Below are 25641 nucleotides of genomic sequence, written 5' to 3' on the forward strand. Positions count from 1 at the left end.
CTCAAAAATGGATATAAACAATAATAATTATCCAAAAACCTATTCTATGAACGGAACATTATTCCACGTGCTCGAGAATTTCATTTTTGTTGATGGATTTTCGAAATTCTTTTAATCATAATCAAATTATTTGAAACAAAAATGACTACATTTCAAAAGGCAACACTTTTTGATTCGGATCATGAAGATGATGATAATGATAAAGAGCCTGATATGAATCCTGGTCAATCATCACCAACATCATCAACATCGACACTCGTAATTAATACTGAAAATTCTTATGCCGAAAAATATGATGATTGGCGCCGTAAAGAAGAGCTACAAAAATTAAAAGATAAATATGGTGATAATCTTGACATTATGTCTGAAATTGATGATGATGGTGATGGTAATGATGATTCTGGTGCTGGTCAATCCAATTCAAGCAATGAAACTTCAAGTGATGATGATGATGAAAGTGGTGAATCATTGACCGATGATCCTTTCGATGATGATTTTTTCAATGTATATTCAGCATTGAAAAATAAAGATTCAAAAATTTATGATAAAAATTTCAAATTTTTTACCAAAGATGATAATGATGATGACAGCAAAAATAAAGAATCTGAAAAGACAATTCCAAAACAAAAAGCTGAAAAGCTTACATTGCAAAAATATCACGAAAAATTGATCGAAGAGAAAAAAGGTATTACGGAAGAAGATGAAACAATGTTGAATAATAAATCGAATGATGAACAACAACAACAACAACCTGAAGGCTATTATGAAGAACTTTATAATATCCGTAAAGATATTAAAGATATTTTCAAAGAAAAATGTAATCCAGATGATGATGATGGTGATTTATTTTCAATTAAACATTCGGATAATATTGTTAAGAAAAAAGAGACCAAACCAAAATCATTGCCCGAAATTTGGACAAATGATGAAAAACTTGATGAAGATGAAAAATTCCTAAAACAATATGTTTTAAATCGTGGATATGTACCTTTAACATTAGACTCTAATGATAATCGATTGAATCGATATAAAAATGTTGACAGTCATTTTAGGATTGTCGATGATGATGATAATAATGAGCAAAAGCTTTCGGAAGAGAACAAACCATCAGTTGTTGAAAATATTCGAAAAAATTTAGATGTTCCAAAATTTCATTATGAAGAACCGGATGCAACAATTATTAAACGTTATCCACGTAATATTGATTCCATACGTGATACAGCTGTTGTTAATGATAAAAAATCTAAACGTGCTGAAATACGTGAACGTAAAAAATTGGAAAAACAACAGGAATTAAAACGATTACGAAAAATGAAACGTGAAGAAATTGAAAAGAAAATTGAAACATTGAAATCAATTTCTGGAAATGATCGACTTGATTTAAAAGATATTGATTTGAATGTTATTATTGATGATGAAAATGATTTCGATGCAGATAAATATGATGAAAAAATGAAATTATTATTCGGTGATGATTATTATAATAATTCGGATGATTCGAAGCCTGTATTCAGCTATATTCCTGAAATTGATGATGAGGTAATCCTATCTATTATTTTTCAGAATAATTGAATTTTTGTTTTTAAAAAATTTTATTTTTAGCTTTATGAAGAAATGAAAATCAATGATGATAATACGAAAAAAAGAAAGAAGAAAAATAAACGAGAAATTAAACAACATAAAGATATTATGGCCGATGATGATATTGGATTATATGATGATATTGTTGGTGGTGATTTGGCAACACGTTTTCGTTATCGTATGGTTGAACCAAATGATTTTGGTCTTACCGATGAAGAAATATTATTAGCCGATGATAAAGAATTGAATCGTTGGTGTTCATTGAAAAAAATGACACAATATCGTTCAAAAGAACGAGAACAATATGAACGAAAAGTTTATCAACAAAAATCACAAAATCTTGAATTGAAAAGAAAAATTCTTAAAAGTGTTTATAATAATGATGATGATAACAATGATAATGGTGATTTAATGCCAACCAAAAAGAAAAAGTCTTTATATCCAATTGCTGTTGATCAATTAACGAATGAAAATGATGAAACAAATGACAAAATTGTAGATAATCAATTAACTAATACGAATGACGATGGTGATACGGTTAAAATAGAATCGACAAAAAAACGTAAACGTAGACGTAAACGAAATCGTGCCAACAAAACCGATTCGGAATCATTATCATCAGATAAAATTAACGATAATCAACAACAACAACAATCATCATCGAATGGAAATGTAGAACAAACGATAAAGAAAAAATCTCGTAAAAGACGTCGAACAAATAATAAAAATTCGAATGCAAAAGATTCAAATGGAAAAATATCCGAAATATCTGGTGTTAGTGTACAAAGATTGAAAGCATATGGCCTAAGTAATCGTGAATTGAAACGAATGCAAAAATAGTTGTAATTTTGTTTGGTTTTAATTTTCTTTTTTATTATTATTTTTATTTTCAATTAAAAACAATTATCAAACAAACAAATAATGATGTGAATAGAATAAAAATTTTTTTTGTTTTGTTTTTGTTAAATACATTTCCCAAAATGAAATTTTCTTTTTCAAAGTAAATTTTTTAACATTGATGGTATTGCAATAGATATGGCAAGAATTGTAACAAAAAATCCAATCAATATAATATAAATTGCCAATAAAAAATAACGAAATGATGATGTTGTTGTTGATGATTGATTATGATGATGATGATGATGATTAATATTATTATTTCCATAAAAACTTCGTTGATTATGATGCATTTCTTGTAATGCAATATCCGGTGATTCTATATTGAATAGGAAAAAAATTGTATAATTTTTGTTTTGATGATAAAAAAAATTACTCACTTAAACCATTTGAATTAGAAACCGTAGATACCGATGATGATGATGATGAAGATGATGATGTACAAAATGAATGAAATTGAAATAATAAATGTAAAATAACATGACAAAATATCCAAACAATAGCTATGTACAAGAATGAATCGGGAAGATTTGCAAGTTTAAGTTTACTTGCTAATAGTATGGCAGCAGCGGCCGTAATTTGGCCGGCTGTACCACCAAACCAATGTGCCCAATTGAAAAGCCAACGTTTTGGCGTTCCAGGATGTGGTCGAAATAGAGCACCAATCGGTTGTAATATGGCCAATGTAAATGCAATTGAACCAAGAATTTGATGTATTCCCTAAGAAGAAAAAAAATCATTATAATAAATCAAACTTTTGTAAAAAAATGATAATCATATTTAATGAAATACTGACCAAACGATATTCACCAATATAATAAAAGATACAAATCTGTGCAATAATCATCAAACAGATGCTAAATATCATTAGACAACGATGAAACTAAAAATTCAATGAAAAACTGAATTTAATTCTGATTTCAAATTAATTAAATGAAAAAACATACAGCAAACCAGATTTGAACACCACAAAGTAAACGACCAGGCCAGGCTGTTTTGAAATATCGAGCCAATGTAATTGCAATAGGTACCGTACCGAACCATGCGATCAACATAAGACATCCTTATTTTTTTCAAATGATAATTCAATTATATAATGCATTAATAGATTGAATCATTGAATATATTTACCATGTACACGAATCAATACGCTAAGATCTTTGACCTGCAAACTACCGGCAGTAATTGATGATAGATCAATCGGTTCGGATGTTCGTAATTTAATATCATGATATTCTTTATGATTTTCTTGACCATCAGTATCATATGATCCTGATGCTAAAAATATATGATATGAACGTTTCGAAATATCATAATCATTATTTCCAACACGAAATTTCCTTGGAACAAATCGCCAATTACATCGAACAATACCATCGATAAATTGTCCATTTTGTTCCTGAAGAATATCCATCTTTTCTTTTCTAGATAATTGTTCATTTGATTTTCCAAAATTTTGACTTAGATCAACCATAACATGACCATTTGAATTGACTAGACAATCGACAACAAAATCATTGCCCATACGATTATCATCGGACAATGCCATCGAATAATATAAATTGGCCATAGTCGATTGTTTAGCTTGTATGCTGAAATCATTTTCACCATTTTCATTTTTCCAAACTGTCATTGATCAAATTAATCAATGGTAATAAATCAAGAGAAAAAAAATGGATAATAATAAATGAATGAATTACATTGGGCTGTCAAATAAAATTGTATTGAATTGAAATGAAATAATAAACAAACCTGACATTAATGCACGACAGGATTTACTGCCAACGCAATTGCTATTATCATCATTATCATTATTGGCCAATCCAATACATAACCGGTTCGAACATTGATCATAATCAATATCGATTTTTGGTGAATCATTATTATTTATTTCGATTGGTTGATTATTATGATTATCAATCAATTTTGAATATGATGATTCATCCGTACGATAACCATTCAAAAAATAGATTGGTTCTGAACGAATATCATTCCAATATGCTTGTTTTACTTGTACAACGGTTGCTTGAAAATAAAGGCTTCCATTAAATGTCGGTGTATTTGGTATCCATCTTGCCGATACACGAGTTTTTGGTTCACCATCTGCATGTGTCCAGGTATTCTTTTATTATTATTATTATTTTTTTATGGTGGGTGAATATAGAAATGGTCAAAGATTAATGAAATGTGTGAAAATTGACGTTTAATTCGATTAAGTTTTAGTGATGAATGAAGGAAAAAACTTACATGTATATGTGATAAACAACTTTTTGTTATTGTATTATTTGTTAAACGTTCAAAATAACCATCATCATCAATAATTTGATAAATATCATCATCATTTCTTTTAGCTTGTACAATAAAACCGGCAAATGTAACATGTGCTGTTGCTTCAAGATCAATCAAAATTATTTGCTGTTTATAATGGCGATTATCATTGATTATATTGATGGTTAATTTATATGGTGATAATGTATTTTGTTGTTTACCATGTCCAGGTATCATTGTTGTACAAACTTTTTGATTATTTGGTGCACCACTACTATATGCTTCGGCCATCCAAAAAGAATTAAAAATACTGGTTGTGGCCATCATCATCATCATCATCAAAAACAACAACCAAATTCTTAAGCAAATCATGGTTGCCGATTCGTTTGAACGCAATTGATGAATATAAATCAAGTTTTTTTGCTGTTGTTGTTGTTGTTGTCCATTTGAATATAATCGATAATGATTGATTCGATGTTGATTATCGAAATACATTCACGAAACAAACAAACAAAAAAAGATGAAAGAAGATATTTTTTGAGACCAAGATTGCAAAGAAGAATGGAATTTGATTGATCAAATAAAATTTCCAATCGGAAAGAAAATGTGCTAAAAGAACAAACAAACAAAACGAATAAAACGAAAGAGAAAATGGTTAGAAGAAAAAAATTCAGGGATAGAGAGAGAGAAAGATGGAATATGGAGAGATTCAAAATGGTCAAAAAAAAGAAAAGAAAAGAAAACAATCGATATTTATTGTCCTTCACTAATCTCTAAATAATAATTGTTATTTTAATCATTTTTTTTCTCGTTGTTGTTGTTGTTATATAATAACGCAAAATAATGGCCAATAAGATTCATTGAATAACATTGAAAATTATGATCATTGAAAATGATGTCATTTTGCTGCTGCTGTTGAACAAAATGAACAAAACCAAATGAAATTCATTCGATGACATCACCAATCATCATTTTTTTTGTTTGATGTTTTCCTGTTGCCATTTTTTTTCTGAAAACGAAAAGAAAAGTAATAATAATTTTTGGCTAAATTTTCATTTCAAATATTAATAGTCATCATTCATTCAAGATGATGATGATGATATTTTCGATCAAATTGAATTTCTTTGAATATTAAAAAACGAAATGATAATAAAAATGTCCTCGACGAAAACAACAAGCGAAAAGAAAAAAAAGCCTTTCCCATGTTGTTGATTTTCCAAGGCATTTTTTTCACAAAAAAAAATCGATTAAAATTTTTTTAAACAGTTAGACAATGTCACCAACAACAATAACAACAACAACAACAAATATTGTCACCCAATGATAATTTTATCGACTGTTAATTTGTTTTTGGATGAAAAATGAACGAACAACGAACAAAGGTTTGAAGGTTGAAGAAAGGATAAAAGAAAATTAGAAAATTTAAAATATCAATCTTGATTAACTTTATTGAAAATTCTATTCTCGATAATAATTATCAGGTAATTTGAAATTTGGTTTTTATCAATTTTCGTGTTTTTCGTTTCTTTCAAACACAAACACAAACAAACTTACATTGACAGTTGATTTGATCTTGATCTTTTTCTTTTGCATTTGTTCTTGAATGCAATGTAATTAATCAGAAGATTTTTTTTTCTTGTTTTAATTACACTTGTACTTTATTAATCAATTTTCAAGTTTAAGTAAGTTCCTTGATGCATAAAATATACAGGGAGAAAACTGGAAGCTGAAAAAAAATATTAATGTTTTATTTTTTCGTTTGAAACAAAACAAAAAAAAAATTCTGTTGAAATATTGAACATACATTTGGTTGATATTAGCAACCGTTGTTATTTTTTTTGTCAAGTGGGATGAATATTTTCTGTTTTTGGGTTTTGTGATTCGAATTGTGAAAATCATGTAAACAAAAATGAATGAATTTCACCACAAAAAACGAATGATTTCAGCAAATGATTCAGCTCAATGCTAATCATGTAGCTAATAGAATGAATCATTCGAATGTTTGATGTCCGAAAAGATTCGATTTTTTGTTTTTTACTGGAAATGAAATCGATTATCATCGATAATCAAATTATCCTAAATTAATGATTATAGACTCGAACAACAATGACATAGGCTAAAAGATTTTCAATAAAATAAAATAAATCCATTTACAATTATAATAATGATAATAATAATAATATTGACTGTAACAAGGTATTTTTAACGGTGTTTTCAATCAGTCAATATAATAACATTATTTTTTTTTGGAAATACAATTCAGAAGTTTCAATGTTAATGATATGTTAATGGTTTTTTCTTTTCTTCTCATTGTAAAAAAAAATGGGAAAAGAAAATCTTTTTAAAACTTACTTACTTGTTTATTTCCTCGACGATATCATCGAAAGGATTATCCGGGGTTAAAAAAAATTTTTGGATGTAGATTGAAGGAGTGGCAAAACAATATTTTTTGGGTTGGTTTTTTTTTATCAGATCATGGATCATTCACAAATAATGTTGTTGTTTGAAAATGAAAACGTTCGAATTTGGATTAAAATTTCGGCGAAAAATCAACAACAAAATAAATAAAGATCAATCAATCAAATATCATTTTTTCAGGCAACGTCGACAATTTTTCTTGAATTGTTGTTGTTGTTTTCACATTTCACATTTCAAAATGATTTTTTATTGTCTTTGTATCTCTGTTTATTCCATCACAAAACATCAAACAAAAATATACAAAAGAAATTTTTTCGTTTCTTCATATACTGGCCGTGCCGTGTGTTCTTCAAAGTTTGTTAGTTTGTCTGTTTTGTTGAGTCTATCCATTTTTATTCATTCATTCAATTTCATTCATCGTTGAATATAATTGCCGAAGACAAAAAGACAGCACATACCACAAACTTTAGTGAATTTTTGTATGCTGTTCACCATTGAATATTACCACCACCACCACCACCATGACCATTGAATATCGTCAAAACTGGCTTTTTTTCGCTCCATGGAAAAAAAACCTCGAAATGATAATGATTGCCGATTCGATTTTTTCTCAACTGTTTATTGATGAGAATATGATTTTTGTTTTGGATGCAAAAAAACAAAAACAAAAACAAAAACAGGATTCCAATCGAATTTTCTTAATTTAATTATTCGATGAAATGTTTATTTTTTCTGATTTGAAATATATATTGTTGGCGTCGTTGTTTGACGCCAACGATATTGGTATATTCATGGCCAAATTATAAACAGTTTAAATAGATTAATTCGAATCAAAGTTTTATCATAAAATTTGATTGATTTGAAAAGAAAATTACAATTTTTTTTTTGAAAAAATGCATCCCGAAAAAACCATTCAAATAACGTGACTAGAATGCCATCTATGAATGAAATTTATCAATTTTATTTATCTTTTTTTTCGAAAAAAAAAATTACAAATCAAATATCCGCTTTTATTGTGTCAAAAAAAAATGTGTTCAAAGGATTCAACGAGATGAAATGAAAGCAAAAAAAAACACAATCTAATAATTCAAAATACTACGCAGTTGTTTTCGATTTATGAAAATTTTTTTTTTATAAAATATCAAAAACAAAAAAAAAAAGTTTATGAACTTTATTATTATTACTAACTAAAATTGTCACAAGGCAACAAAACAACAACAACAATTCTCGAATAAAACGCATACCTATTGTCATTATCATCATCATAATCCTCATATTTGATTACTATCAAAACAAACGAATCTATTCAGCTCTGCTGTGGTTGTTGCGGTTGACATAATCAATTTACGCTTTTAACATCCTATAATTACAGTTATATTTATTTATTGTTGTTGTTGTTGTTGATTTTTTCATAATCATCCAATAACGTTTACGATACCGTAATTATCTTATCGTTATAGATATCATTGCAGGTAGATTTCTTTTTTTTCAAGGATTCAAGATCATTGACAATGTTATATTTGATAAGAGTATTGAGTTAAATAGATTTAAAACATATAAAAAAAAATTTTAGATTATGTTAGCAACCAGACAAATGTAAGGATACCATGACAATTTTATATTTAAAAAAAAGGTAAGTGTTACTCGACTTTAGCGATAAAAACAGAAAAAAATTGAGAAAATACTGATGAAAATGATTGCTAATCAGTGCTAAAAAAATCATTTTGGGTTCAATATTGATTTTCCAAGAAAATAAAAAAATCAAAATTGAAAAAATATTTGAAAAAAAAAATTTCGACGCAAAACAAAATCGTAAATTCCTTCGAAAACGTCTTCTATGTACAGACAAATTATCGAATGATTATAATCAGAGTATCAGATTATAATACCGCTATCTATATGGCAAATGATAATCTAGTGGTATGAAAATGTGTGTTTATGTGTGTGTGGCTGCTTTTATATGTCTTCAATAAACCATTTGTTCGATTGTTGTGATGAATATGCGTTTGTAAATTTCGATGATCAAAAAAAAGAAAACCGATGATTCAATTGACGATATAAACACCACCAAAATCATTTTAATCGTGATGTTTATTTGATACAAAACAATCAAAAAAAAATTCATGTCATCTAAAATTTTGTTTCGATAAATGTTTATTTCAATTTAAATTTAACTTTTGTTTTTTTTTAAATAATATATAAATACTTTCGAAATTGTCAATTGGTGAATTTCATCATTTCGAATTTCATCATTCATTTTTTTTCATCAAGTTTTATTAACACACAAACATCTATCATTATACTTCATCATAACCACACACAATATACACAAAACGTTTAAGAAATTTGATGCTCAAGATTAATCATTGTCAATCACACAATCAAACAAAGGCATTTGACGTTCATGGCAAAAAAATATTGAAATTTTTTTTCCTCATCTTCCTCGTTTTTCATCATTAAATGTTCAAAAAATTTTGGAAAAATTAAGCCAAAATGATCTCGAAACTAAAACCGATTTCTTTCTTCATTATTATTGCTCATCATTTTATCTACCTGTTCATCATTATCAGCTACATCACAAACATCGAAATCGATCAATGAATTGGATATTTGTGGTGAAAATGGTCATATTGATTCACATGCATTAAATATGTAAGTTATTGACTTTTTAAATCGATTATTTTTTTATTTTAAATTGAATATTATTCCGAAAAAAGTGGCTCAACACCATGGAATGTAGCTCGTGATTCAAGTTACATTGACATATCACCATGTTCAACATTTATAAATTCATCGAATTATAGAAATTATTACATTCCAGATGAATGTAAACAAAGTCATATTTGTCATAATATAACCGATAAAAATGGTCATATTCGATCGATTGGATATCAATTAAAACATGTCATATCGGAATTTGGTACAACACGTGCAATTTATATTGGTTCATCATGTGCTGATAATATTAATTATACAATTAATTTACGATTTACATGTGGAAATCATTTGGTAAGTTTTTTCTCCAAAACATTAGATGTTTTATCGTGGACGACTAATGTATTGAAAAAATAATTGTTTCAGGGCCATCCATCATTTCCACTCGTTTCGATTAAAACCAAATGTGCTATCATATTAAATTGGGAAACATCGGCTGCTTGTCGACAACAAATACCTACATCATCATTCGGTTTGAATGAAATGAAATGCTATGTTCTTGATAATCAAAATCGTATTCGCGATCTAACACCTTTGATACGTACTAATGGTAGTTATCAAGTAATGGCCGATTCAAAAGAATTTTATATCAATGTTTGTTCGGCAATCGGTGGTATGGAAAATCGTTGCTCAACACTTGAAGGCTCATCTGCTTGTCAATTGACAACTGGTTCCAAAAGAGGCTTCATTGAATCAGTTGGAACATATAAATGGTCTGATATGAAATTCATTCCATCGAATGAACAGAACGAACGTGAACATATTGAACTTACTTATTATCGTAAAGCAACAGCATCAGAATTCAATCCTGTTACCAAAATTCGTTTCATATGTCCACGACAATTATCAAAAAGTGTTTCATATCGTAATTATCCGATATTAGTTTCGGATTTAGATTCTGAATATATAATCGAATGGATTACCGATTATGCGTGTCCAATGGATATGATTGAACAATTAATCGATCCGAATACATGCCAATTTGAACAGATCAATCTAAAAACATTGCCAAAAACGGAATTTGTAATCGAAAATATACCGATTCAAGATCAAAACAAAACAATTATAATGAATATTTGTGGTTCGGTTAGTCATAAATGTTCAACAACATCATCTGTTTGTTTAGTTGATGGTCATGGTTTTCGATCAATCGGTTCGAAATCTGAAGGAAAATTTTTCAAGGCTGATAATCGTTTAAATATTGTTTTCTCATCGAAAAAGGTTGCATGTAAAAATAATCAAGGAAATTCAATGAATTCACGTACAATTATTGAGCTTGAATGTGATAGATTTGCTGACAAATCTACCGAACCAAAATTCATTCGATTTGCAAGTGATACTTGTGAGTACAAATTTAATTGGAAAACATCGATCGTATGTCCATTGTTTGAACAAACAAATCTAAATTGTTCATTGGTTACAAAAGATTCAAACGATAATCTTATTCAAGTTGATTTATCATCATTACGATTATCAGATTCCGTTCATCGTACACAATCAACGAATATACAATTTCTATTCAATGTTTGTGATCGAATACCATCTATGGTTAAGAACATGAAAATTCCAAAAAATTGTCAACATTCAGCTGCTTGTATGATTGATAAAGCAAATAATCTTTCATTTAATATTGGTAATTTTAATCGTCCCATCACATATAATAAACAATCAAAAACATTTGAATTATTATATACTGATGGCTTTGATCTTACTCGTAACAAAACTGTCAACACAAGAATCATATTCATCTGTTCAACGTATCAAGTTCAGCCTGTTGAAATTGATTTTGATGGAGAACATTCAGAATATGTTTTGGAATTTCGTACACCGGCCGCTTGTCCAATGAATCCTGTTATTGGTGATGATTGTAAAATTTATGATTCATTCACAGGACATTCATTTGATTTGTCACCATTAAAATCAGCAAGCTATTATGTTATTCGTGGTGATCAATATGAATTTGAATTGAATCTTTGTGGTCCTATTGTCGATGGTTCATGTGAACGACCTGATACGGCAATCTGTCAAAAAGAACTTCTGGGTCAAAAACGAAAATTTAGTCTTGGCACTTCTCATGATAAATTAGTTTATTGGAATTCCATACTAAATATGACATTCACTAATGGTGATCCATATAATGATGTGAATCATACTCCACGAAAATCACATATATCGTTTGTCTGTGATGAAACAGCTGGTAAAGGTCATCCAGAATTTATTGGCGAATCAAATCGTTCATATTCATTCATTTGGTATACCTCATTAGCATGTGTTGAAGAAGTGCCGAAAACAAGTCATTGTACATTTGAAAATGAAACACATTTCATTGATTTCAGTCCATTATCGTTGAGCACGGGAAATCATTTTGTATTGAGCGATGATCAAACATTGATCAAGATTAATTTCTGCAAATCATTGAATCGTGAAAGAAGTAATTTAGTAAAACTATGCAAACCAAATTCGGCTGCTTGTATGATACAGATGCAGATGCATTCACCTGGTGAAACAATTATAACGAATCTTGGTGAACCATCTGAACCACCAATGACCGGCTTTGATGGCGATATTTATTTTTTCTTGAATAATGGTGATCCATGTCCATATGATTCGAAAATTAATTTAACCAGTAGCTTTCGTATGGAATGTGATCGTGAATCTGGACAAATGATCAAAATTATGCAAGTTGATCCAGATGAACGTCGAAAATGTACATATGAATTTATTGTACAATCACCAATTGCCTGTGCACAGAAATTGACTGAAACAAAATTTGAAGATTGTGTCTATACCGATCCACGTACAAATCTATCGGCCGATTTTAATCCATTAATGAAAACGTTTGATTATGAAATTAATCCTAAAAATCCATTGAATCGTACTAGTTCAAAATTTATTTTCAACATTTGTAAAAAAGTAAGATCAGTCGATTGTGGTCCAAATGAAGCGATTTGTTTTTCAAATGTTGATAAAACTCTTGTTAGTTATGGATCAATGAATCAGTTACGTGTCTATATGAAGCAAAATCTACATTTACGTTATAGTGGTGGAGCAGCTTGTGATAAAACATTATTATCTCGTCGTCGCTCAACTGATATTGAAATGGTTTGTTCCACAAAACAATCCAATCCAATCGTTGTACATTATGATGAATGTTTAGTGAAGATGTATTGGGAAACACCATCGGTTTGTAGCCTAAAAATACCAAGTTGTTCATTATTCGATTCCGATGGCAATTATTATTCATTGCGACAATTATCATCATTAACGCATTCATGGCGTGTTAAAATGAATAATACGGATAATTATTATCAGATAAATGTTTGCAAACCATTACCATCGGCAACATTTCAACAATTTTCAAAAGATATAGCAAATACATGTGGAAAACAATCTGCTGTTTGTCAATGTAATGAACAAGATGGATGTACAAAAGGTTTTGGAAAAGTTTCTGATCATGAACTTACATTGGATCCGGATACTAAACATTTATTGTTGACCTATGAAGAAGAAATATTGAATTGCATTGGCCCGAAAGGAACATTGTTACCATCGAAAACAGAAATTCAATTTCAATGTTCAACCGATACTGGTATAAATGGACCCAAATTTATTAATCAAACAGATTGTACACTTTATTTCATTTGGAATACATCTTTTGCATGTCCACACAATTTGGTAAAAAATGATGAATATCGTTTATCATTAACAAATGATATGATTCTTATTGATACAACATCCAAATTACGTTGGGATTTAAGCGAATTGTTTAAGAAAAAAATTATTGCACGTGAAACGCGTACACGTGATGGTCTTGTTGAACATTATGATTATCATATTCATCTTGATCCAAATAATGATCCAATAATGGCCGATAAACAATGTTCACAGGCAGCAGTTTGTCAAACAAATGGTAATGGTTTAAATCGTGATATCGGTACATTGAATGAATGGCAATTTGTATCCGATGGTAATATTGCATTGAATCTGAATATTCATTCAAAAACATCAACTTGTGGCCGTAATAAATTGAAAAAAGCATCAACAAAAATATTTTTCGAATGTATCGATTCGCATCAACAAAATAACAAAGATAATGAATCTAATGATGTTAGTTTTCTTTATGAAAGTGATGATTGTGAATATTATTTCCTTTGGCGTACACCATTAGTATGTCCATTATTGGAAGAACAACAAAAATCTAGTCGATCTAATCATGATAATGATTCTAATGGTAATGGCCCCAAACAACGATCATTTATGTTACCAATAATTTTATTATTGACAGTGATATGTTGCCTTTTATTTGTTTCACATCGTTATTATCATGAGTAAGTGTAGATAGATTTATTTTTTTTCAAAGTTTCAATTTTTTTTCTAATTCATACATAGAATCAATGTGAGAAATTTTATTTGTCGTCATATGGAACGTTTGCGTAATCATCGTGGTTCTTCACCTACAACTTCAGATGTTAATTTCCGTTATCAACCGGTATGTTGATGATAATGATGATGATTTTTTTTCATATTCATTCGTTTTAAGCTTATTCAGTATACCCATTCTCTTTACCTTTATAAAAATTCGCTTATTTTTTTTCATTATTTTTTCATTATTATTTTATTTTTATTTTCATTTTTCCCTTTTGAATTCACCCTAAATAGTTGGAACTTTAAGCATTTTAATTTATCTTTTATATCTGATGATGACCCGAGAATTCGTCAAATTCATAATTTTAAAAATTTCTGATTTTTTTTGATAATCTGACATCTTTATTTTCAAAAAAAAAAAAACATTTTTGATTCATACTGTGATATCCTTGGAGATATATAATTTATCCTTGATTACCTTGATTGTTGAATTATCTGAAACAAGGAAGAAAAATAACGTTTTGTTTTTGTTTTTTTATTTCTTTCAACAAAAAAAAATTACGGAAATTATAGTATATTTCTACCTGAAAAAAATTGGCGAAGATAACGAAATCATCTGAGAAAGAAAAAATGTTCAATCAAAGTTTTACTATCAACATGAAAACCTCTTAATTTTTATTTGATCAATGCCATTATCATTATCATTATTATTATACTATAAAATGGGGGGTCAATCAAGATGCCTTTATTGTGATCAATATTTATAAATATTTAATTCATTATATATCATTATTTTTATCTTTTTCATCTTTATTCCCTTTTTGTTTGATTACAATTTAAATTTAAAATCAAAGTGTTTATTCAGTGTTAAATAAAAAATATATATGTAAAAGAAAAGAAACGTTTGTATTAATATACATGATAATAATGATAATGTTAATTCTGTTTCGTAATAAACATTCTTTGTCAAATTTGAATTTTTCATTTGTTTTCTTTATATAATTTTCATGTTTGAAAAATAACTAATCATCATGTAGAAATAAAACATTTTTTTGTTTCTTGTTTATCGTTTATTTAAGGTAAGAATTTTTTTTTTTGCCAATTTTTCAATAAAAATTACTTTGTTTTTTGTTTTAGATTTTCGCTGTGATATAATGTCAATTTTCAGGTAAGTCGGATTTTCGAAAAAAAATTTTTACTTTCGTTCTCAATTAATGGACCTTTTGGACAATGATGATATGGTAAAAGGTTCGATGGTAATCCATGAAACAAAAATGTTTGGTCATTTTCTTTCCCTCATTTCCCAAATTTCCAACATTTAATTATCGATTGAAATATAATTCACAATTTGATTGATTTCACAAAGTCGGTTATTCATAATCGCTTTGAAAAAAACCATATCATTCAAATTCATTTCAAATCGATTGAAAATCAACAATGAAATTTTTTGGTTATTTGAAATATATTTTGTCAAAAGAATTTTTCAATATTTCAAAAAATTAAACTAAAATCAAACAAACATTTTTTTTTTTTTGATCAAACATTTTTGATTTTACGCAATTACCAATATGAAAATAATGATCGAAATATATATTTTTTTTCCAACTGAGTCTTGATCCATTATCTGAATTCAAGGAAGATTTTTTTTTTGTTTTTGTGTTACTAGTCAAATACTAACACGTATTCTTTTTTTCTTTTTTTTCTAGAATGTTTCGTATCATTGGATATCATCGTAAATATTATTACCAGGCAATAGATCATCATCATCATCATATGGACACGCATTCTGGATGTCATTTTCTTTTTTTAAAATGATAATAAATTTTTTTTCTTCTTGTCGAAAATTAAAATAAATTGCCCAAAAGAAGAAAAATTGCACCGGAATTTAAAACTATAAATTTTTTCTTTATATTAAATTTTTTGTTATTTTCAATTATTTTCATGATCACCTAAACATCGACAAAGGTCACTGAAAAAAAGAATCGTTAAATTTTCTGTTAAACATTTTGTTGTTTTTGTTCGTTCGAAAAAACACATTAATATTTAATTCGGTTTGAATTTTTTTTTGCACGGCAACACACAGATCACACCTTTTAAAATAATGATGCTCGAAAAGGGTTCAATATTAAGATATTTTTCGTTTTTTTGTTTTTGTTTTTTAATCAAATATTTATGCGCGAACCAAAGAGAGAAAAAAAAATTCAAAGTTGATCCATGATGATGTTTAACACAGAAATGAAATAAAATGAATTGCACAGCAAAAAACAAAACGTCTAAATTATCGATAATGTTTTTTTACTGTTTTTTTTTGTTTCAACATAAATTATAATCAATTATTAATCACGACGACAACAAAATTGTCCATTGTTGTGATGTATGTGTGTGTGATAAACATTATATGAATGAATGAATGAATGAATGATGAATATGATGAGAAATGGATTAAATTTATCTGGAAATGATGATTGTTGTTGTTGTTTTTTGGGAAAGTTTCCGTATTATAAAAAATTTCTTTTTCTCCCTTTTGTTTGATTGAATGAACTCGAATATTTTGGATTAATATGGGCGTTATGTTGTGCTACCCCGTTATATGGTTTAGTCGTCGCTGACGTTGTCGTTGTCGACACCTGATACCTGGGTTAGGGGATATCATTGGTTTCATTTCCAACCAAAATGATAAAAAAATGCTTATGTTTAATTCATTCATAATTTTGTTGTATTTTTTCGCAAAAAAACAGTTTTTTTTTTGTTTTTAATATATCAAATGGTTTCCATTTTCCATTTTGATTATTGTTTTTTTTTGGTTTTTGGTTTTGTTTAAAAAATAATTTCTACTAAAATTACTTTTCTCGAGGAAATTTTTTCGCTCGAGATACGAGAAACGAGTAAAAAACCCAATATGAAGATGATCTCATTAAACGATCCAGGAATGAAAAAAAACAAAATCAGTCTCTATATTATCTCATTGTAACGGACAACTATATCTGGTTAGCTTCGGTAGCATTGGACAAAGATTCAAGGAAAAATTGACAAACTGGAACTTTTATATAGAGACGAACGATGTAAATATACATTTTGTTGAGATAAAAAAGAACAAAAATTTCATTGTCACTTGGTTTTTTTTACTTGTATTACTTTCATCATTTGGGAATGATGATGATGATGATGATTAAGCTTTAAACACACAAACACACATTTTAATGTGAAAAAAAACTCATTAATCTAGTTGGTAAAGGTAGTAGTGATCAACTTGAATATAAAAAAAAATTCCAAAAGATAACATCAGAATAGTGATATTCAACCAACCAACCAACAGAAAACAAAAAACAAAACAAAAAAAAAAACATTGACAGATACATTGGCTGATCATTGGGATGTTGTTGTTATGTTCCACCAACTATTCCAACTGTTATCGATAGAAGAAAATTTTGAAACAACATTTTGGACATCGATAACAACAACAACAACAGCCGTACAAAAAAAAACATACCGGGCTTTTAGTTTGATTTTATAAAAATTTTTTCTGTTGTTGTTGTTGTTCGGGTATTTGGTTTTGTATTTTCTTTTTCTTTTTTTTTCTCTGACACACATATACATTATACATTTTGTAAAGAAACTTGAATAATTTTTTTTGCTCTGGTCATCATCATCATCATCATCCATTTGATGATCATCAATCTTCATTCACTTTTGTCGCTTACAATGTGTGTATTTTGTGTGTTGGTATTTTATATATAAATAAATACCGGGTACCAGAAAAAAAAGTAGCAAATTTCGAGCAAACAAAATTAGGATTCCCGTTATCCGCGAATTCATTTACCCGAATACCCGAAAACATACACTACACCATTGAATAATGGTATTTTGCTGGTGTTAAAAACATTTGTTACTGATGATGATGAAGAAATTCTGACAAATTCTTTTTCCAAGAAACAAAACAAAAAAAAAAAGTTCAGGAAATAACCCGTTGAGTTTCAATGTTTTATTTTTTCTCTGAAAACATCAACAATATCGATTAGTTTACAAACAAACAATAATCAATTATTCATATGGTGACATCAGCCTTCAAATTTTAAATTAAATTGAAAAAAAAATGTTTCAAAAAATAATTTCATTAGTTTTTGAAATAATCAAAAAAAAAAAAAAATTTCCGACATCTTGATGATGATTATCATCGGATAGTCCAAAAACGTAATCAACCAATAAATTATTGATGAAAATATTTAAGAATTTTGCCCAAAATTCCTTGGAAAGAAATCTCAATGGAAACATTTCTTGCCACTATTTTTGTTTGTTTTTGGAAAAAACGAATATATCTCTTAAATGTTAAGATTATAAATTATATTGTTTGTTTGTTTTTTCTGTTCACTGTTATTCTTGTTGATTCTTTGAATTTATTTTCATTTTTTTTATTTTTCAACCTAGATGATGATGATGATGATGATAATCTTGAAATTACATTACACACACACAAACACAAACAGACATCATAAATTGTTAATAAAGCAAAATCAACAAACAATCCCGGAATTTGTTGAAGAAAAAACAACGATGATGATGATGATGATGATCATGATGTAGAAGTTTTTCTTTTTAGTTGAAAATTGTTACCGGCTTCAATGATGATGATCATCATCATCATCATCAAGATAATGATACGAAGCGTCAGCCAAAACTAAAAAAAAAGAAAGAAACGATAAAATAATGATGATCACCATCGATTATGTTTGTTTTTTTTCATTACCAAAAAAAAAACAAACTTGATATATCTCACTGTCTTACAGTTTTTATCATAATCATCATTATTGTTGTTGTCATAAAAAAAAATCTTTTTTTTTTCATTCATTCATTCAGTTGAGAATTCCATAGAGATGATGATGATGATGCAAAAGGTAGATTATTATTATTATTATTCTTTTTTTAGGATTCTTATGATAACCAGAATTATCATACAACAGTAATAATAATAATAATAATAATGATAACGAATGAATGTATAAAGCCAGAAATTCTTATGTTTTATTTAATGTTAACACAAACGTACACACACACACACATAGTCTTTTTTTTTTTTTTTTTTTTTTTGGTTGTTTGTTAACCATTATATGTCATAATTAGAATATTATTCTCTATCTATGCAGGTTATATATTTATTCATACATCACATACACACATAATGTTTCTGATAAATTCACATTGTGAATTTCTCTATAGGGACATACACACACACACTGACTAATATAATTTATAAGAACAAAACCGTCATGATAATAATACGAATTTGGTGATAAGAATGGTAAATTTTTGAAATAAAAAAAAACAAGATTAAGATTTTCTTCTCGGGAAAAAATGAATTAATACCAAACACATATTCATGGGGATAGACGAACTGAACTTGGTTTGATAAATCAGAAAAAAACATTCAGTTATAATGATGATGATGATAATGCTTGAAAAGTAATCATCATAATTCAAACGGTTATCAGTAAAATTTTGAAACAAAAATTAAAAATTTTTAATTTTTTAAAGGTAAAAAAACTTGAAAAAATAGCCAGAAAAAACTACGAATTATGGAAATATCCAATGTTAATCAAAATTGATTTTTTCCATACAATTTTCTTCGATTATGTTGTTAATGATGATGATGATGATAGAAATGAAAATGTCATGTTTACATAATATTAACCTGAAACCCCAAAAAAATCAATGTCAAAAAACAAAAACTTTTCAATTAAATTCTTTCATCATCATCAACGACAACGACAACAACATGATTCTTTTTTTATTAATGAATTCTGGTTGATTTTTTTTTCTCAAGGTTTTTTTCGTCTCCAAAAAAACATCCATTATCCATGTACGATCAAAAAGATAGTGTGTGTGTGGTAAATGATCATGATATTCATTATCATCATCATCATTCTGATGTAAAGTTTTTTTTTCATCTTCAAAAAAAGCTTTATTCAAATTGTGACTATCATTATGTTGATCATCATGATCAAAAGATGAAAAAAAATCATCATTATGAATTTTTTTTTCTTTTCAAAAAATAAAAAAATTGACCATTTTTTTCATAACGGTCACTATTCACATAATAATAATGATGATAATTTGATGAAATATTTATATAAATGTAATGTAACGGAATTATGCCAAGTTTTATATATCCAAAATGCATCATATGGTCATTATTATTATTGTATGTTTACCTTGCCGATTTCTCGTTGTTGTTGCTGAATATTTTCATTTCATTTCATTTCATTTTTTTTAGGTTTTGACCAACCAGGATTCTCAATGATTATATTTTTATTGTTGTTGTTGTTGCTCATTTATTTCTATTTCTATTTTTTTCGAATGTCCCATATGAATCATATGATGATCATCTTGATGATGATGATACCCAAGATGATCATCAAGGACGACGACGATGGATATATTCAGCGTGTGTGCGCGTAGAGTTGAAATAAAAATGGCCTATTCATTATTATTAGTAGAATAAAGGTGTTTTATGTGAAATTAGAATTAATTTTTTTTCTCGTTTTGGTTTGGTCTGATTGTTGTCATTTGAATATTCTTGTTGTTGTCAGAATTTCATTCCATTTTTCAGTGTTTTTTTAAATTTTATTTGAATGTGAAAATTTTTCGACAAAAACTTTCCATTTTGAATGAAGAAACTTCCCGGGATTAAATGAAAAAAATCGATATCGAAAAAAGTTTATCAAAATGATAATCCATATTTGAATTTAAAAAAAAACTTTTAAGTATTAACGAATATGAATTTTGGACATTTACCTAAAGGACAATAGATCAACCGAATCAGAATTATTTCATAACAACGATAAAAATAATGGTCAGTTTTTTTTTGTTTTCAGTAAAATGTTCTACACCTATGGAGACATTAGTGGACATTAGTGGTAAATAGACAGAACCAGAAAAAAATTGCAGATTTTTTTTCTCGGTTAAATAAAAGTTTTTGTTTTTGTTGTTGATCAAGTCCATGAAAATTATTATTACCGAAAAAAAAAGTTGTAATAATATTTTTGAATTGAGTTTGGCATTAAAACACACATGGCAAACACACCGAGATAGACAAGTCTTAAATAATTAATAAAATTTTGTCTCTATTTTTTTCAGCAGTCAACGAGGAAAGAAAAAATTCATGCAGAAATTCTATACATGGTTTTTGCATGATGAAATATTGCGTCGGAAAAAAAGGAAGAAATTTTTCTACACTGACCCGACTTGATATTTCAGTGGAAAACAAAACAACTGTACTTTTTATCATAGAAATGAATGAATGTACCGAATGATTTCAAATGATATTAACGATCATCAGTGTTTCATGATTTGAACAACAAAAGAAAAAATTTTTCAAAAATAAAATAACCCTGGTTATCAAAGACAGTTATTGAATGAATGAATGGATTATCCATTCATCCATTTATCCATCTATTCAATAACAATAAACAACAATGTAACCATGGTCATAATGATGATAATAATGATATCCTGACAATCATTGACATTGAATTGTGAATGTAAAGATAGAGAGAGAAAAATCTTTAAATTTCAAGTCATCATCATCGAGGACCACACACACACACACACACAGAGAAACACTGAGAAACAAAATTCGTGATTATCAATGTATTTGATCTGTATTTGATATTGTTGTAATGTCATTATGTCATTTTTGATGATGATAACCAAAAAAAAAAAAAATTGTCATTGAATTTGTATATACGTCCAACAGCAGCACAAATAATTATTATTTGAAAATTGGAAGAAGAAGAAATCAATCAATAAATTTTTGATCAATGAAGATATTCGGAGTTGAATAAGATCGATTTTTTTCTTCCTTAGTTTTCATCATCATCATCATCATCATTATCATCCGTTGTTTTGACAACCAACCAATCAACGAAGGAAAAAAAACAATCAAACAAAACTGAAAAAAAGGTCACCAAAACAAAATGATCAATACAATTCAATTTGATTTTAATCGATTGATTGATTAGAAAAAAAAACATGATGGAAAATTTGACAATTTTTTTTCTAGTTAATCAGATCAATGATTTATTTTTTCCCAAAGAAGACTATCCAGATCAATGATTTTTTTTCATTTTGTTTTGAAAATTTTCAATTTCGTTTTCATTCTTTTTTGTTGTTTACCTTAATCAAGTTCAATTTGTCTCTTTCTTTTGGCTATTGTTTTTTGTTTTGTTTCACCGTTCATAATGAATTTTTCAACATCACCGTTGTTGTTGTTGTTGTTCATTTCGATTCTCAATTTTCAATCAATTGATTTTCTTGTTGTTTTCCCCTTTTGAATTTAATTCATTTCATAAACAAAACGAGTTGAAAAAAAACTTTATTGATTTGTTGTTTTTGTCAATTTGAAAATTTGATTGATTACATCATCATCGACTGAATCGAAAAAAGTCGATATTGACCCGAATTTTTCAATTCAAATTGGAGAAACGAAAATTTCTTCCAACAAACCATATGATTAAACATCTTTTTTTTCATCAGAAAAAAAATCCAAAAATAAACAATCAAATCTGATTCAATTGTTTTGATTCATTGTAGAATGGAAATATTGTTCAGTTGAATTCATTCATCTTGTTTTTTGTTTTGTTTTTTGTTTTCTTGGAATAATTTTTCATTCACACACAAAGATAATTATCATCACTATCATCATCATCATCAAAAGATGACAATTTGATGAATAGATTTTCAAAAATCTTTATGATGATGATAACCGCAAAAAAAAGAAAAGAAACCATCCTAATAATCATCATTATGGATGGTTGAATTTCACAGAAACAAAACACCGAAAAAAATGGATTATCCCAAACATTTTTTTTTTTTTGTTCACTTGACAATAAATATTCAAATTAATTACTATACAAAAAAGGGGGATAATTATTATTATTTTCATTTCATTTCAAATAACCCATGGAGATTTGAATGGAAAAAAGAATATTTATGACACATATAGAGTGGAAAAAAAAAGAATTTCAAAAGAATTTTTTTTTCTTTTGAAAACATTTATGATAGCCATTCAAATGTAGAATATTCATTCATTCATTCATAAAGGTGTGTGGTGACACTTTTTATTATTATCGTGTGTGTGTGTGTGTGGTACATAACATAATCGATTAACAACAACAAAAACAACAACAAACCTCATCGTGTGACAAAATGATAAATATACGTTGTGTGTGTGTGTTTGGTGTATAATTATTATTCTTGATGAGAATTTTTTTGTTTTTTTTTATTTTGAAATTAAAAAACAAGAATTTTGTTTTGTTTTGTCACTAGAATTTCGAAAATAAAACAACGACAACAAAACAATTGAAAAATAGATAATTAAAGGGAGAGAGAGAAACACGAAGAATATTCTGTAATGAATTATGTTCTTTTTTTTGTTCGTTACTAATATTTGAAATAAACAATGGAAGAATTTCACTCTGTGGAAATATTTTTTTGAGAAAAAATGGCCATAAGTTTCTCATAAATTTTCTCTCTCTCTCTCTATTCACCTGTGTATTTAAAAAACTTTTTGATGATGATGATAAATAGGTAGATAGTGAGGGAGAGAGAGAAAATAAATCTAAATCAAAAAACAAAAATTTGAATTATATTTTTTATTGTTGTCATCATTTTGGCGTTTGTCGATCATCATCATGATCAACAACAACAACAACAATAACGTGAACAAAATGAACAACTTTTGAACCAGTGCTATATGTTTGTGTTTGTGTGTGTGTGGATAAAATGAACCAAAAGAAATTAAAATTCTGATCACGAACAACAACAACAACCGAAACCGAAAATCGAATCGAAATGAACCGAAATAAATAGCAAATACACACAGCCAAACACACTGTCATAAGTCAATCGATTCGGATTTCGGTTGGCTAAAAGTTTTGATTTTTTTTTTTGAAAAAGTTTTTCAACAAAAAAATAAAGGATTTTATCATGATTTCCATTTACCTGTTTTTTTTTTCATTTTCCCAAAATATTTCTCACACATTCGACAATTTTGAAAAAAAATGAAACAATTTAGATTCTCATCATCAAAAAAAAGGTCATCAAATCAATTTAGGGGTTAGGCAATGAAAAAATCTAAAAATTTTAAATTTTTATTGCCAAGCATCATGATGATGATGATCATCATCATCAGAAGAAGAAAATTGATCATTTATTTCCGTTTTTTTTTCTGTCGGTTGTTTTTTTTTCCGAGAAAAAGTTCTGCTGGACAAGGTTGACTGATCATCATCATCATTATCATTATCATTAAATCTGATTAAATGAGGTGTGTAGTGATGATTTTATAGATCAGGAGAAACAAAAATTTGAAATTTTCCCTTGCTGACAACAACATACGCCTAAAAACGGATATCTGAAAATTCAATCAAATCAAATCATCCCTCCAAAAAAAAAAACATTTCCGTCGGATATTCCCGTTGTTGGAATTCAGGATTAATCACAAAGTGAAAATTGATGATTAATTGATACGCCCGGATTTAACATCTTATCGCATCATTATATTCATTTTACTACATACACCCATCCTACTTGCTATATTATGTAACCAATCTATACACACACACACACACACTAACCAAATGTGGTTAACGGTATTTTACCTACCTGGTTGCTATCACCGGTGTTTTTTTTCTTCACTTCACTATTCTATCCATCTCTCTCTCTCTCTCTCTCTATATATGTTATGAGAGTGTAGCTTTTTTTTGTTTTTCAGCAGACGACAAACAAATGAAACAAAAATAAAATAGGAAAAAATAAAACCTGCCACAACGGAATTGAAACGTATTTTTGTGTGTGTGTACCTTTTTTTTCCATTCAATTTTCTCTTCAATTGTGTATGTATCCTTTGAACTTACTGTTTATGTGGAGAAAAGGAAAATCAAAAAATGGGCAAAAATGATCATCATCATCAGGGAATAAATGTATGGTAGAAGTGGTTTATTATAAAGGTGTGTGTGTATATTATTTTTCTCATCGTCTTTTTACCGTTTACCGTATTTACAATTTCAATTCAGTATTTTTGGTCGGTCGGTCGGTCGATTCGTTCATTCATTCATTCAATTTATGTGTGTTCTGATCATTTTATTTTCTCATTCACATTTCAAACACGATTACGACATACGGCTGTTATTATTTTGTTTTTCATCGGCAAACATTTTACGTAAAAAAATTGTTTTTTTCTGTAAAGTTTCTCATTTCCAGCCAATGAATAATAATGATTATTTAAAACAAAAAGTTACTTGGTTTCGTTTTTACTTTTAAAATTGTTTTCCAGCCCTTTACTTTCTAAGGTAAGATTTAAAAAAAAAATTTTGTAATTAAAAATTGAATTTTTCATTGAGATAT

General features: G+C 27.9%; 4 protein-coding genes and 1 long non-coding RNA gene across 7 annotated transcripts in view; 4 read left to right on the forward strand and 1 right to left on the reverse strand.

The window, feature by feature from the left end:
- The first annotated feature begins 8 nt into the window (after window positions 1–8).
- Window positions 9–2681, forward strand: LOC113793677 (protein KRI1 homolog). The gene is made up of 2 exons (XM_027343737.2): window positions 9–1539; window positions 1603–2681. Exons 1-2 carry the CDS (start codon window positions 142–144, stop codon window positions 2419–2421), a joined length of 2217 nt encoding a protein of 738 aa, XP_027199538.2. The 5' UTR covers window positions 9–141; the 3' UTR covers window positions 2422–2681.
- Window positions 2535–7556, reverse strand: LOC113793678 (putative ferric-chelate reductase 1 homolog). Of its 2 annotated transcripts, XM_075825226.1 has the most exons (9): window positions 7103–7556; window positions 6301–6472; window positions 4726–5355; window positions 4231–4600; window positions 3610–4104; window positions 3426–3541; window positions 3275–3361; window positions 2859–3198; window positions 2535–2797 (listed from the first exon to the last, which is right to left on the reverse strand). In XM_075825226.1, the coding sequence occupies exons 3-9, from the start codon at window positions 5239–5241 to the stop codon at window positions 2577–2579; spliced, it is 2145 nt and encodes a 714-aa protein (XP_075681341.1). In that variant the 5' UTR covers window positions 5242–5355; window positions 6301–6472; window positions 7103–7556; the 3' UTR covers window positions 2535–2576. The 2 variants fall into 2 exon arrangements, with proteins under 2 accessions (XP_075681341.1, XP_027199539.2); XM_027343738.2 differs by lacking the exon at window positions 6301–6472.
- A 2481-nt stretch (window positions 7557–10037) lies between these two features.
- On the forward strand, window positions 10038–14211 carry Lerp (lysosomal enzyme receptor protein). Its single transcript, XM_075819392.1, has 2 exons — window positions 10038–10173; window positions 10246–14211. Exon 2 carries the CDS (start codon window positions 10363–10365, stop codon window positions 14209–14211), a length of 3849 nt encoding a protein of 1282 aa, XP_075675507.1. The 5' UTR covers window positions 10038–10173; window positions 10246–10362.
- A 1031-nt stretch (window positions 14212–15242) lies between these two features.
- On the forward strand, window positions 15243–16142 carry LOC142644839 (uncharacterized). Its single transcript, XR_012846012.1, has 3 exons — window positions 15243–15323; window positions 15382–15412; window positions 15951–16142. It is a non-coding gene; the product is annotated as an uncharacterized LOC142644839 (long non-coding RNA).
- Window positions 16143–25292: 9150 nt separating this feature from the next.
- LOC113793644 (uncharacterized) overlaps window positions 25293–25641 on the forward strand; it is a 32191-nt gene continuing 31842 nt past the window's right edge. The window contains exon 1 of one of the 2 annotated variants that reach the window (XM_075825003.1): window positions 25293–25586. The gene's annotated coding sequence lies outside the window, so the exon portion shown is untranslated. The remainder of the gene's footprint in view (window positions 25587–25641) is intronic. The other variant, XM_075825007.1, reaches the window with a different exon arrangement.

Source organism: Dermatophagoides pteronyssinus, unplaced genomic scaffold, assembly GCF_027571235.1.
Source record: "Dermatophagoides pteronyssinus isolate colony J.1.1.1.1 unplaced genomic scaffold, Derpt_VIB-CSIC_2022.12 sq0003, whole genome shotgun sequence".
Classification (NCBI taxonomy): domain Eukaryota; kingdom Metazoa; phylum Arthropoda; class Arachnida; order Sarcoptiformes; family Pyroglyphidae; genus Dermatophagoides; species Dermatophagoides pteronyssinus.

Coding starts and splice junctions, on each gene's coding strand:
- LOC113793677 (XM_027343737.2), top strand. CDS start 142: ATGACTACATTTCAAAAGGCAACACTTTTTGATTCGGATCATGAAGAT. Junction 1,540..1,602: donor TTCCTGAAATTGATGATGAG/GTAATCCTATCT, acceptor TTTTATTTTTAG/CTTTATGAAGAAATGAAAAT.
- LOC113793678 (XM_027343738.2), bottom strand. CDS start 5,241: ATGTATTTCGATAATCAACATCGAATCAATCATTATCGATTATATTCA. Junction 4,601..4,725: donor GTTGTTTATCACATATACAT/GTAAGTTTTTTC, acceptor TAATAATAAAAG/AATACCTGGACACATGCAGA. Junction 4,105..4,230: donor CTGTCGTGCATTAATGTCAG/GTTTGTTTATTA, acceptor GATCAATGACAG/TTTGGAAAAATGAAAATGGT.
- Lerp (XM_075819392.1), top strand. CDS start 10,363: ATGAAATGCTATGTTCTTGATAATCAAAATCGTATTCGCGATCTAACA.